The sequence below is a fragment of the Cicer arietinum genome, chromosome 5 (genome assembly GCF_000331145.2).
Source record: "Cicer arietinum cultivar CDC Frontier isolate Library 1 chromosome 5, Cicar.CDCFrontier_v2.0, whole genome shotgun sequence".
Taxonomy (NCBI): domain Eukaryota; kingdom Viridiplantae; phylum Streptophyta; class Magnoliopsida; order Fabales; family Fabaceae; genus Cicer; species Cicer arietinum.
The window spans coordinates 51,114,587-51,128,197 of NC_021164.2; the positions used below are offsets into that span (position 1 = coordinate 51,114,587).

The window sequence follows — 13,611 nt, forward strand, 5'->3', positions numbered from 1 at the left end:
GCTCTTAGTACAAGCCAACCTCACCTTGAATTAGCAGGAAAAGAGAGAGAGAAACCTAGTTGATGAAACCAATAAAAATACTCAGTCCCTATCCTTCAACCTACCCCTCACCTTCACCAAATTAGACCACACCTTACAGACCAGCTTAACATCTATATCCTCTCAACCTTCCATCTGTTCCACTTCAAATTCAACCACATCATTATCCATTGAACCAATTACCAAACTTGCACCCATAAAATCAACTTGAACCATCTGACTTCAAATTATGCAGTACCACAACTATCTCATCACCATATCCCTTATCTACATATCTTTCCTACTCCGACCTGTCACCCTCACATAAAGCATATACACTCTGGAGACCTTTAAACTTGATAAATGGACAGGATATTTACCTGTCATCTATATAGCGAGGTCAAACTAAATATATGTAGAACAAATTTCCACTTGTTTTTAACCTAAAACATAGATTTCAATATTGAAACCAACCGTTGAAAATAAAACATTAATATGTAAATAAATAGAAAACCTATAAGTATTCCTTTCTTTATGTGTATTTATTACTCATAGACTATATAAAAAACTTCTGCTGTGTAGTTGAAACACACGGGTGATTCAACATGTCTCTTAATATTCTCTTCTCATTCAACATGGTATTGATACCCTATTTGGTGGATCTACTGTTTTTGATGAGAAATTTCTTTTTCCGGCAAAACATGTTCTCAAATCGGATTTCCCCCTCCCTGTCTATGCTATGTTACTGTTTCCTCAGTTCGAAGGCGCTTTCTGGCATTCTTTACCGACCATGAAACAAAGAGCATCTTTACCAACTGCATCACCTCTCGTGTCTCTGTAGAAAAATTGAATGGATCAAATTATGACAGTTGGGCCGCCGACATCAAACTATGGATGCTTGGTCAAGGTTAAGAGGATCATCTCAATAAAAATCCTAAAAAGGTGGTTGCGGTTGAAACTTCAAAATGGAAGCAAATAGATGCCCAATTGTGTACTGTCATTAAGTCTACACTTCATCCTGACATTAAATCGATTTTTCATCTCTCACGTGTGAATTGGTTTGGAGTTAGGCAAAGACACTCTACACTAATGACATTCAACGTCTCTATGGATTTTGCCACCGCTTGCTGAATATCATTACTCTGAAGATGATAAATGGTCTATTTCTACATATCTTGGCACGGTTCATAGTGCACTTCATGATTTTAATGAGTTTGTCTCTCTTGTTGCAAGTAATCTAGTTGAACGAAAGAAGGAGTTGGGTCAACGCATCATCTTATTCATACTTCTTGCACTCTATGGCTTGTCTCTGGAGTACTCTACAACTCGTAATCAAATTTTGGGGTCTGTTACTGTTCCGGATATGTCTACTACCTCAGCAATCCTTCTTCGAGTTCCAGCCAAACATCCAGTTGAGCCCTTTATTACTGCAACTCCGAGTGACACTACTACCCTTACATCGTTGGTAATAAAGATATCTTTTCTTCTCTATCTACATCTGATTTTTTACCTACTATAACTTCTGCCAATGACTCTCAAACCCGATTTTAAGGGGTTGGCACTATCCAAATTATCTTTTCCATTTCAGTTGCATTTGTTCTCTATGTACCTGGATGTCTTTTTAATTTACTTTCAGTTAGTCTATTAACTCGATCCAATGACTATATTATTACTTTCACAAATCATAATCTTACCCTGCAGGACCGGAGTTCGAGACGGACGATTGACATCAGATGTGAGTCTAAAGGCTTCTATTACCTTTCTCTATCATCCAAGACGTGCTCTGCCACAAATACCCCCTATAGTATCCATGTTCAGCTAGGACACCCAAGTCTTACCAAAATTCAAAAGTTGGTGAGTAGCTTGTCTAAGTTGTTCACTTTACATTGTGAGTCGTGTTAGTTAGGGAAACAAACCTATAATCATTTTTCTGATCGAGTTAATGAAAGGGTGTCGCCCCCCTTTACTTTAGTTCACTTTGACGTTTGGGGTCTTTCTCGTACTGTGTCTACTTTAAAGTCTAAGTATTTGTTATTTTTTATTGATGATTACTCTCGTTTTACATGGTTATTTTTAATGAAAAATAGATTTGAACTGTTTTATATATATTTTTGAGCTATTTTATCAAGAAATTAAAACTCAATTTGGGATTTCTCTTCGTACCCTGAGTGAAGGCAAAAAATGCTTGATAAGATGTGTGCTCTACAAAGTAGTGGTACTTGGGAACTGGTCCTTTTACCTCACGAGAAGTCTTTAGTAGGTTGTCGTTGGCCCTATATGGTGAAGGTAGACTCTAATGGTAAGATTAATCGATTTAAGGCTCGCTTGGTGGACAATGGATATACTGATATTTTTGGATTGGATTACAGTGACACCTTATGACCTATTTCCAAAATGGCATATGTCACACTGTTTTTCTTTATTGCAGCAATTCGACATTGATTTCTCCATCAACTTGACATTAAAAATGTCTTTTTGCACGATGATCTTGAAGAGGAAATTTATATGGAGCAACCACCAGGGTTTATTGCTCAAGGGAGTCTTCCACCATGATTTGTTGGCTATATAGATCTCTTTATAGTCTTAAACAGTCTCCAATAAAGCTTGGTTTGGCAGATTTAGCTCGGTAGTACAAGTGTTTGGTATGATTCATAGTGAATTCGATCACTCTGTATTTTATCGTCACTCAGCCCAAGGGTGCATCTATCTTATTATTTATGTTGATGACATCGTCATAACTGGTAGTGATCAACAAGGAATACTCTAGATGAAACAACATCTTTCAAATCAGTTTTAGATTAAACACCTTAGTAAACTGCATTATGTTTTGGGTATTGAGGTAGCCCAATCCAAGGATGGCCTTGTAATTTTATGGATATTGTTGAAAAAACAGGTTTATTAAATGTCAAGTCAATAGATACTTCTATGGATTCAAATGTCAAACTCATACCTAATCAGGGGGAACCTCTATCAGATTCAGGAAGATATAGGAGATTGGTTGGAAAATTAAACTATCTCGCTGTCACCCGTCCTAACATTTCCTTCGTAGTTAATGTGGTAAGCCAGTTCTTAAATTCTCCTTTCCAAGAACATATGGATGTTGTAATATAGATTCTTAACTACATCAAAAGTGCACTTGGAAAAGGCCTCATTTATGAAGATAGATGACATACTTAGATGTCGATTGGGCAGACTCATCCATTGATAGACGATCTACTTCTGGGTATTGCTTACTTCTCAGAGGAAATTTAATATCTTGGAAGAGTAGGAAACAAAATGTTGTTGCAAGATCCAACGCTGAGGTAGAATATAGAGCCATGGCACTAGTAACATGTGAGCTCATATGTTAAAATAGTTACTAAAAGAACTTCAATTTGAAAAGTTCAGTCTAATGACACTAATATGTGATAATCAAGTTGCATTGCACATTGCCTCAAATCCTATTTTTTCATGAGAGGACCAAACATATTGAGATAGATTGCCATTTTGTTAGAGAAAACATCGAATTGGGTGACATCATCACTAACCTTTTCAATTCTAATGATCTTTTGGCAGACGTTTTACAAACTCATTGCGAGGTCCTATAATTAGTTATATATGTAACAACCTGGGTGCATTTAATTTATATGCTCCAACTGGAGGTTGAGTGTTGAAAATAAAATATTAGTATGTAAATAAAAAAAAAAAGAAAACTTGTAAGGATCCCTGCCATTATGTGTATTTATTACTCAAAGTCTATATAAAGAACTTCCGTTGTGTAGTTGGAACACACGGGTTATTCAACATGTCTCTCAATATTTTCATCTCATTCAACACCAACCATAAGCAAAAGCCAAATAAACATTCTCCAACAAGAACAATGATCTTAACAAACAACATGTTGAATGAGAGAAAATGAGAGAGACATATCATAAAACTTTATGTCTGAACTACACAATAAAGTCGGTTTTATATAGGTTTAAGGCAATAAATATAAAAATAAATATGGGAGATATTATCCTTATTTACATGATATGATGTGATATTTAATAAATACAAAGATCCATAAATATATTTTCAACACTTCCCCTCAAGCTGGAGCATATAAATCATATGCACCAAGCTTGTTACATATATAACTGATTCGAAGACCTCTCAAGGACTTAGTGAATACATATGTCAATTGATCATTGGAATTAACAAAGCTAGTGGTGATGTTGTTTGATTCGATCTTTTCCATTACAAAGTGACAATCTATTTCAATATGTTTGGTGTTCTCATGAAAAATTGGATTAAAGACAATGTGCAATGTTGCTTGGGAAGACCCAGCAACCTAATTGAGCATGTATAGTAAAAGGTAAATCTTTGGTAGGGCACGCCGCTGTTGGGTTTGAGAGATAATAAAGACAATTAGACTCACATTTGACACCAATCTTTCGTCCTAATATTCTATCTTGCAAATTAAAACTGCAAATAGTAAATATGACAACACAAACATAAAAACGAGTCAATCGACTGATAGAAATTAAATTAAATGGGCATCCATGCACATAAAGGACAAATGTAACTAATAGAGAAGGGAAGATTTGGACAATGTAAATATTTTGAGACTGGGTTTGGGAACCATTAGTTGAGACTATTCTAGGTAAATAACCAAAAGTAGTTAGAGAAGAGAAAATAGCCTTATTAATAGAAATGTGTTAAGATGCACCAAAATTGAGAATCCATGGGCTAAAAGAAGGTGAGATGCAAAGAGGTGAATTAACATTTTGTGAGGCAGAAACAATGGAGCTGGAGTTCTGACAATACTCTGTCCACTGAATAAAATCTTCATAAGTAACCATAATTAGTAAGCAATTACCTAAAACCACCAGCTAAACAGTGGCAAAAAAGAAAATTATTATTTTTTGCGATGAATAGTGTTAGGGCGATGAATAGTACAACGAATGATTTGCTAAAAAATAAAATATCAGCAACAAAGAAGGGGGTAAGCCGAAATTAAGACATAGTTTAGGGTTGTCTCTCAATAGGCTCTAGATACCATATTGAATGAGAGAGACATATGGTGAAACCGTATATCTAAATTAAACAACAGAACCGGTTTTATATAAGCTCTAGACAATAAATACAAAAATAAATATGCGAGATATTATCTCTAATTACATGATATGATGTGATATGTAATCAATAAAAAAATTATAAATATATTTTCAAAACAACGTAACAAATTTTTATATATACAAATCTAAGACAACGAATAATTTAAAAAATTACACTTATGATTTATATGAATTAAATTCTTAAAGTAAAAGTGTTGTATATAACCCAAATTTGAGTCCTACTCAATATTAACACACGTGTATAAATAGAATGAAAATAAAGCAAAATATATATATATATATATATATATATATATATATATATATATATATATAAATAATATTATTTACCTTAATTTTTTATAAATTTTATATTTTTTCCTTTGATCTCAACCTTGATGCTTTCTAGCTTTGAGCAATTAGAAGTTTAATTGCTTTATTTCTCTTTTATTATCCTGACAATAATCAAAGGAGCTTGGAGTGAGAAAATTGTTTATAAGAGTTGCATTCTAATATATAACTATTGACATAACTATTCTGGTGTAATTTGGTTCTCTATGCCTATATATTATATATATAAAGTAATCCAAAAAAAAAATTATATTCTGTAAAAAAAGTATATTATATAATTAACTAAAAAGATGAATATTAAATAATAAATTAAAATATTGTACTTACACTCTTGACATTTATCTAAGGGAAGAATCCTTGAGCGCTTGCGGTAAAGAAAACTTCTTATAAATACTTTTGATGTGGTATGCACATTTCTTCAAAGTAACATAATATAAAGGGGTTGTGGGAATTTGATTTGCTTGAGATGTAAGGCAATAGGAACATAAGAATCAAGGGGACAAAATTATATTCTGCACATAGAAGGAAAAGAATAGGAATATTTTTAATATTTGTTTATTCATTTACATGCCATCAGCCATGAGAATGACTTAAGTAATTTTTTTGGCATAATTTGATGTAAAAAAAAAATGGACAACTTTGTGTGGAAAATATGAATGAAAAGAATAACAGTGTAAGATAATAGAAATAAAGAAGGATACAAAATTAATTGCCTTTTCTACATTGCCTTTAGCCGAAAAAGTGTTTAGTAGAATATATTAGTTTTTCCTGTAGTGTTTTCATCCTCTTGTTATGTAACTCCATATTGGATGATGTTAGTTACAGTATGAAAGCTTCTCATCATTTAAAAGTAGATACGTGTATATTAAAGAAGTTTAATAAGTAACAAACAGTATCAATGAATTATTGTTATGAAAACAAGTAATATGATCGATCTACTGAAAGCACTCTTAAAGATGAAAATTGTTCTAAAATCTTTGAAGTCATTCGTAAAATATAAGTCTGTTTCTTGTTGATTTTCCTTATCAATTGAGTCATCAGAAAAAATCACCATTGTCATAATCATATCCTGCTGTTTTTTTTCTAACTCCACCTTTATCACCAACAAATTCAAAATTTTATTCAGGACATGAACAATTTTCAAACAACTTTGATAACCATAAAATTCTCATTATGTAAACATTGTTATTAAATTTTCAAAATAAGGAAAAAGCCACAAAATTGACGGATAATTTGTTGTCTTGTATTCAAAGAGTCACCTAAATTTCACTCAAAGATAAACCTAGTTTACGATATTCATCTACGTCGAAGCGATTAAGTTTCAACGCCTTTACCTTAAAACCCTTGACAAAACATTGCAGCATATACAATTCTATCCTCATTGATTTAGGAAGCACATTTTATCGGTCACTACTGCCATGTCTAAAACTTCTTGGTGTAATTACACTTTTAGTCTTCTAATTCACGAAATTGGTTCTTTTATTTTAAAATATGATATTTTTGTCTCTCATTTTGATTTTTTGACTAAAAAAAGACAATGTGATATATTTTGAATGATTGACATATCATACAATGTGAGATAATTAACATATAAAATTGCAATAAATTCTTCTAAAAAATTCAATTTCAAATTCAGAAATTATTCATTTTTATAAATTAATTAATGAAATATCAATAATTAATGCATCTAGATAGTTCTACATCAAAAAATCGTATGTTACATCATCATTTTTTAATTCAAAAATCTAAAAAAAAAATACCAAATTTGTCAAATTTAAAAATAAAATAATCAATTTCGTAAATTAATAAAAATAAATAAACCAAAATTGAAAACTTCATCAAATTCAATAGCCCATGATATATCTAGACTGCTTAGTTGCAGAAATAGAGAAAGGACTTTTCAATTTGTTTCAATCTTTTGGCCAATTATCAGCATACTCGAGAGATTCCCACCCATGTGAACTAGTATCAACTTTTCTATAGAAAGTTGAGATTCATTAATTTTTCTTTCTTTCTATAGCACTATTTTAGAAGTATAAGCATAATAATGTGATATTTTGAGTGGTCTAAATATTATTTATATACGAAAAGATAAGCATAATAATGTGATATTTTGACAAAAAGATAATAACTATAGTAATGACTTTTCAAAAAAAAAAAAAAGAATATAATATTTATAAGGATATGTGAGTGTACACGGCTTCAGATCTTCAGGGACAGTTTTTTTATTAAGTAGGCTAAATAGTCGTGGTTCCTTAATTTAATTTCAATTAACCTTTAGTCTTTTATTTTATTTTCTTCTTAATTTGGTCCTTTATTTTAATTTTAAGTGACAATTTGATTTTTTATATTTTAAAATGTCAACAATGTTATCCTTTTTTTTTTTTACAAAAATTCTAAAATTTCATCAAAATTTTCAAACAAAACCCATAAAATTAATAATCATCTTCAATATAATACAAATTTCATCAAATGCATAACTTAAATATTCAAATAAACTCATATTTTTATCTATTAAGTATTTATATATATATATATATATATATATGAAGAGTGATTAAATTACATTAATATAATATTATACTAATGTTATACTGCTTAATAATATTTTACTCGATACATATTTTTTAATTTTGTCCGTTGGATTGAAAGATTATATCAAATAGATCATGTCTATAAATGTTTATATAAATTTAAAGTCATTCGATATAATAGTAAAGTACATTAAAACTAATGTCTTAAATATTTTAATTATATAATATTAGTGTTGATGTAACTCAATAATACATCAAATCATTTTAGATTTATGTAAAAAATTATAGCAATAATCTCATAGAAAACACATTTCATCGTCATTGAGAATACTAGTGGTCGAAGACATTGGAGACCAAGAATATTTTCTTAGACAAGGACTCGCCCTTGATATCAAGCTCAATCGAAAAAAATCTGCTCAAAAAAACAAAAAGAAGCATGGAGGTATAACGGTTAAATAAGAAAATGGTATAATAAATAATATAGATTAATGAAGCATAAGAAGATGAAGATTGAAAAGTGTGTTCTTATCTATTATATATATTTAAAACAGACTCCGAGTGTCACCTCACTTCCGAATATCACCTCATTCTATTTCGTCCACCTATACAAATATTTTTCACATCAACCAAAAAACTGATGTGGACCTCTCCTCCTTTCTCCCCTCTCAATCATGCTCTCAATGCTTAATCTCATTCAATCCTCCTCTCAATCTCTAATTTCTTTAATATATTTTGCCACGTCATTATATCATTAGTACCTCCAAAATCTATTTGATAATTTATTATAAATTATAAAATTATTTTACAATTATCTATAATAAATTTATAATTTTATAATTATTTTATAATTTGATAATAATTTATAATTTATATTATTACCAAATTATTTTATAATTTATTTTATAATAAACTAGATTATTTTATAAAATAATTTATAAATTTATTATAAAATAACTTATAAAATAATTTGGTAATAATATAAAATACGAATATGTGAAAAATTATTAAAAAAATTACTTCCAATTATTAAAATCTATCATCTGTTATATATATTTAAAATACACTCCGATGGCACACCAACTTATTTTTTTTTACAAACTTTTGATGAAATATATTCAATAATTTTTTTTACAACAACTTCTCATGCTCGCAATTAAAATATCATAATAATAAAACAAATAAATTTAGACTACGCTACAATATAATTCAATATTAACATTTTTTTAAAATAAAAAATATTAAATAGTAAATCATATTTATAAATTTTTACATCTTATTTTTGGGTTTATATTTTATATTTTATTTCGTCAAATAAATACAAATACCATTATATGTTGAAAAATAAATTAACAATCAAAGTACAATGAGTCAAACAATTATCCTATATAATAAGTTATTATACGAATTTTACAAAATATTTTAAAAATTAAATTAGATGATTGTGATAAACATGATTTTCTCTCATTTTAATTTTTCTAATCATATTCAATTATTACAAATCAATAAAGTAATATTATAAGATAACTATCTTTATAATACATAAAATATTACTTATAAAATTTATAAAATTAATTAATTAATATCCGCGCAGCGCGCGGGCCATAATCTAATTAGGATAAATATATAAAATTAATTAAAAAAAATTCTAAATAAAAAAAGGTGCATACTTCTCTCTCTGCATACCTCCCATGACTCTAACTATGGGATGATATTTTTACATCCTCCATGAAAGTTGTGTCACGTACCATGTCATGCATCTCTACAAATGGCATGTCTTTTGCATGCATCAACAAACAAGAATCTAATAGTTTGTTTATGCTTGATTGAATCAAGCTCCTCTTTGACATCAAAGATCTTCTATTTAGATGTTATAATCTTCAAAATCATAGAGCACATAAGAAAGAGCAGTTTGATTCCTTGTTTCTTAAATAATCATAACTTAATTTAAGACAACACAAAGCAGCTCTGACTCCTTCTTCACGATCATCAAATGCTTTTGAATCAAATTTACGCTTTCCTTTTAAGGATGATCCCAAAGTTTTGACTGCTAAGGGCAATGTCCTACATTCATTGTAATTTTTGTGGTACAACATCCAACGATTAGAGAATTCATCATTAATATTTGTATGCTTTTGGAACAAAATCAATTCATCTTTATAGATATGAGTCCTAAATGAGTCTCCTTTTGACTCTCCATAGAGGTACACACACTCTCACTACGAGTGGTTAGAAGGATCTTCCAACATCCTTATTATCATTGTTCATGTGAATCCATATATCAAATTAAAATGTCTCTGTTAATCGTCTACAATTACAAGAATTATCTTCTTTTCTCTAAAAATCATCCACAAACGGTGTGCTCTTCCCTCTTCTATCTCTTCCTCCAATTTCAATTGTTACATAGGTGCCATTTTTCTTTGAATGCCTCTAATATTTGGAGTTTGAGACACTACAATTACGTAACCTTATCAAACAACTTCAATTGTTTAACCTTCTTAGCCACTTATGTTACAAGAGTTGCTTTTCCCGATCCACTCATCCCATGTATTCCTATGATTCAGATTGTGAGAAAAACTTCCAAAATATATTTGGAATTCTCTAATAGCTATAGTAACGTAGCAAAACTAAATAACTTAATGTATCATTTGGTCAAGTGGTTGCAATGTTTGGATTCAATTCAAACCGATGCATCTTTTAAGTTATCAAAAGTTACAATCTTTCGCAAGAGTTGTTTTCTTTCACCAATTGGTATGAGTATCTCTTTTGAGGCAAAAATAATAAACAAGACAAAATTTCATGTTACATGAGTCAAACTTCTGTAGAAAATATTTTTAAGTCATTTCTTCTTTTTTCTAGTGCACGAGAGTAAACGAGGGAACTTTATTCTGTAAACTATCACTGATTGATAGGTTTGATGTGAATGTGCAATTCACTTCAAGGATTCCAAAGTATCCTGAAATGGATTCACTGATTAACCCGTTTGCATCAAATATATATAGATTAGTGAAGGCGAATCGAATCTAAAGCTTATTGAGTTACACACGCTATGGAATTTATTTGTGCAACTTTCATCATCATAAAGTTCATCATCTTCTTGTTCAAGATTTGCAGCATACCCCTAACAAAATATCTAACAATCTTTAGGTTCGATTTTCGATTATCAAATTTATTTATGACTGCAACTTTTAAAGGAGATGAACTTTCTTGACCATGGTAAAATGTACACATTTAATCTATATGAATATATATGATATGGTTGAAGTTCTAAATTCATATGTGGTTCTCCAAAGTAATTATATTGTTTATGTTAAATTTAACATGTGGTTAGATTGATATGCATGATTTATAATATATTCAAGTATGTGAATTTAATATGGTTTATGCATGAATTTCACTACAAGAAAAACTGTTATTACCTACGGCAAATTTTATCTTTATCCACGGACTATCCATAGGTAACGTAAAATTACCTACGGATTACCAACGGACACGAGTTCGTAGCTAAATCGCTCGTAGGAAAATATTTTCCGACGGACAAGCTGTGGGACACACTTACCTAGGGATTGTCCGTGGGTAATATGACCCACTGAGTATCCGTGGGTAACGTTACCCATAGATTTGCCGTAGGTAAAATAGTAGATAGTTATCGACGGAAAAGTCGTAGGTTACGTTACCCACGGATCATCCGTGACAAGTCTACTATTTTATATTTAATATTGATAATTTTATCCATGAATTGTCCGTGGGTAATGTAACCTACTTGGCTACAACTACTAGACGCTTCCTGGTTTTCTATCGTAATATCACATTTAGACACGTTTCATTAATGTCCAATATCAACTCCAGTGTCAAAATGACAAGTTACCAGCAAACACAGAACCTTGTTAGCTATGTAAGATTATATATAACAAAATTAAAAGATTATATTTAAAAAAATTAAAATATTATTTCCAAAAAGAATAAAAGAATGGGACTATGAGAGTACATACACAAAATACAGAGAAAAATATATTTTTAACAAAACTAAGTCACTAACACCCTACCGCTTCCATAAGATCGCGTATTTCTGTATCCTTAAGGGTAGACCCATATCTTCTTAGACCAGCTTTGAGTTCATCAAAAGTGATTGCACCACTGTTATCAGTATCCATAGTCTGGAACATTTCTCTCAAACCAGCAATTTCCTCTTCAGATAGACTTTCGGCAATTACCTAAGAAAATAGCATAACAAGCAATGATTACAAACAACTATAACTATAGTTACTTAGTCTCAATCAAACAAAAACATAATAGATAACATATTAAATCCACTTGAAAGTGAAGAGTGAGTGCAAACAACAAAGTTACTTAGTTTCAATCAAACAAAAATATAACAGATTAAATACAATTGAAAGTGAAGAGCAAGTGCATAAGCCCAATAAGGTTACTTAATTTGGAAATCAAGAAGTGCACGATAGTACAATCCACAAAGGCAACAATGGAACTTCATATATTATGTATGAAAATGCATCACCTTTTTCATAACAATGTATGATCAACATTCATACATAAATTAATATCCATGCATTAATTAGCTTTATTTACCCGCAATGCCATCTTCTTTAGCTTATTCATTGCAGAAAACTGTTTGAGACGAGAAAGAACAGTAGGGTCCAATGATCTGTCAGGGGCAACTCCATTTTCACATATCCAAGGATGACCTAAACAAACAAAACAAGTTATGTCCTTTGACCTACAAAGTAGATTACAATATGTATAATAACGCACACAATCATACTGAAACACAATATTCTGAATATTTGCAAAATTTAATCCACTCCGCCATTTCATAAAGCTGACAAAATTATTAAGCTCATTAAAAAAATGGATTTTCTTTCGAGGAAACGAAACATCAAAGATCATGTATCTACTACTTTAATAGTTTAGAAAAGAGGCACTGTTCTTCCTAGGTGAGTCTGCCATAGATAAGGGAATGTCAGTGGGACTTTACTCAACTGTTACATCTACTCTGAAAGTATAATAACACCTAATAAATAGCCATAATAGTGACCAATCCAAAAGGAAACAGCATCTTTTATTCATATAGGGATGGTCCTTCTTTATATAGAAAGTGTATTATAAAAAAGAACAAACGTACATAAGACTTGATGAGCAGTCAACCGATCTGAAGGCTGAGAACACAACATCTTTCTAATCAGATCTTTTCCACTATCAGATATTAGAGGCCATGGATCTGAGTCAAAATCTATATGTCCCTTCAATACAGCATCAAATATACCCTGCTGGGTCTTTGAGCTCCAAAACGAAAAAACTTTTAGTAATGCTGCAGATGCAGGGCAAAAGATCAAAAGAGTGTTAGCAGTGAAATATACCTGCCCAAAACGGTGGTACACCACTGAGCAATATATAAAGTATGACACCGGCGGTCCAAACATCTGCTTCAGGCCCATAATGCTTGAGGAGAACCTCGGGAGCAACATAGTATGGGCTGCCAACTACGTCAGTGAAAACTTGACCTGAAACAGGGAGGATTAAATGAAGATATAAAGAAACTAATTAGTATGGAGATTAGCATTTAGCAGCTGTGTAAAAGTAACCATAACATGATCGATGTATTAACCCTATACGGC

The 13,611-nt window shown here is 30.8% G+C and overlaps 2 protein-coding genes across 3 annotated transcripts in view; both read right to left on the reverse strand.

The window, feature by feature from the left end:
- Window positions 1-5,846, reverse strand: part of LOC101506740 (probable disease resistance protein At4g27220) — a 10,637-nt gene extending 4,791 nt beyond the window's left edge. Inside the window, exons 1-2 of one of the 2 annotated variants that reach the window (XM_004516800.3) lie at window positions 5,775-5,846; window positions 5,448-5,551 (exon numbers count right to left, since the gene is read on the reverse strand). The gene's annotated coding sequence lies outside the window, so the exon portion shown is untranslated. Of the gene's footprint in view, window positions 1-5,447; window positions 5,619-5,774 lie in introns of those variants that run through there. The other variant, XM_073368404.1, reaches the window with a different exon arrangement.
- Window positions 5,847-11,837: 5,991 nt separating this feature from the next.
- Window positions 11,838-13,518, reverse strand: LOC101507076 (calcium-dependent protein kinase 26-like). The gene is made up of 3 exons (XM_073369225.1): window positions 13,119-13,518; window positions 12,566-12,681; window positions 11,838-12,192 (listed from the first exon to the last, which is right to left on the reverse strand). Exons 1-3 carry the CDS (start codon window positions 13,459-13,461, stop codon window positions 12,013-12,015), a joined length of 639 nt encoding a protein of 212 aa, XP_073225326.1. The 5' UTR covers window positions 13,462-13,518; the 3' UTR covers window positions 11,838-12,012.
- Window positions 13,519-13,611: the final 93 nt, after the last annotated feature.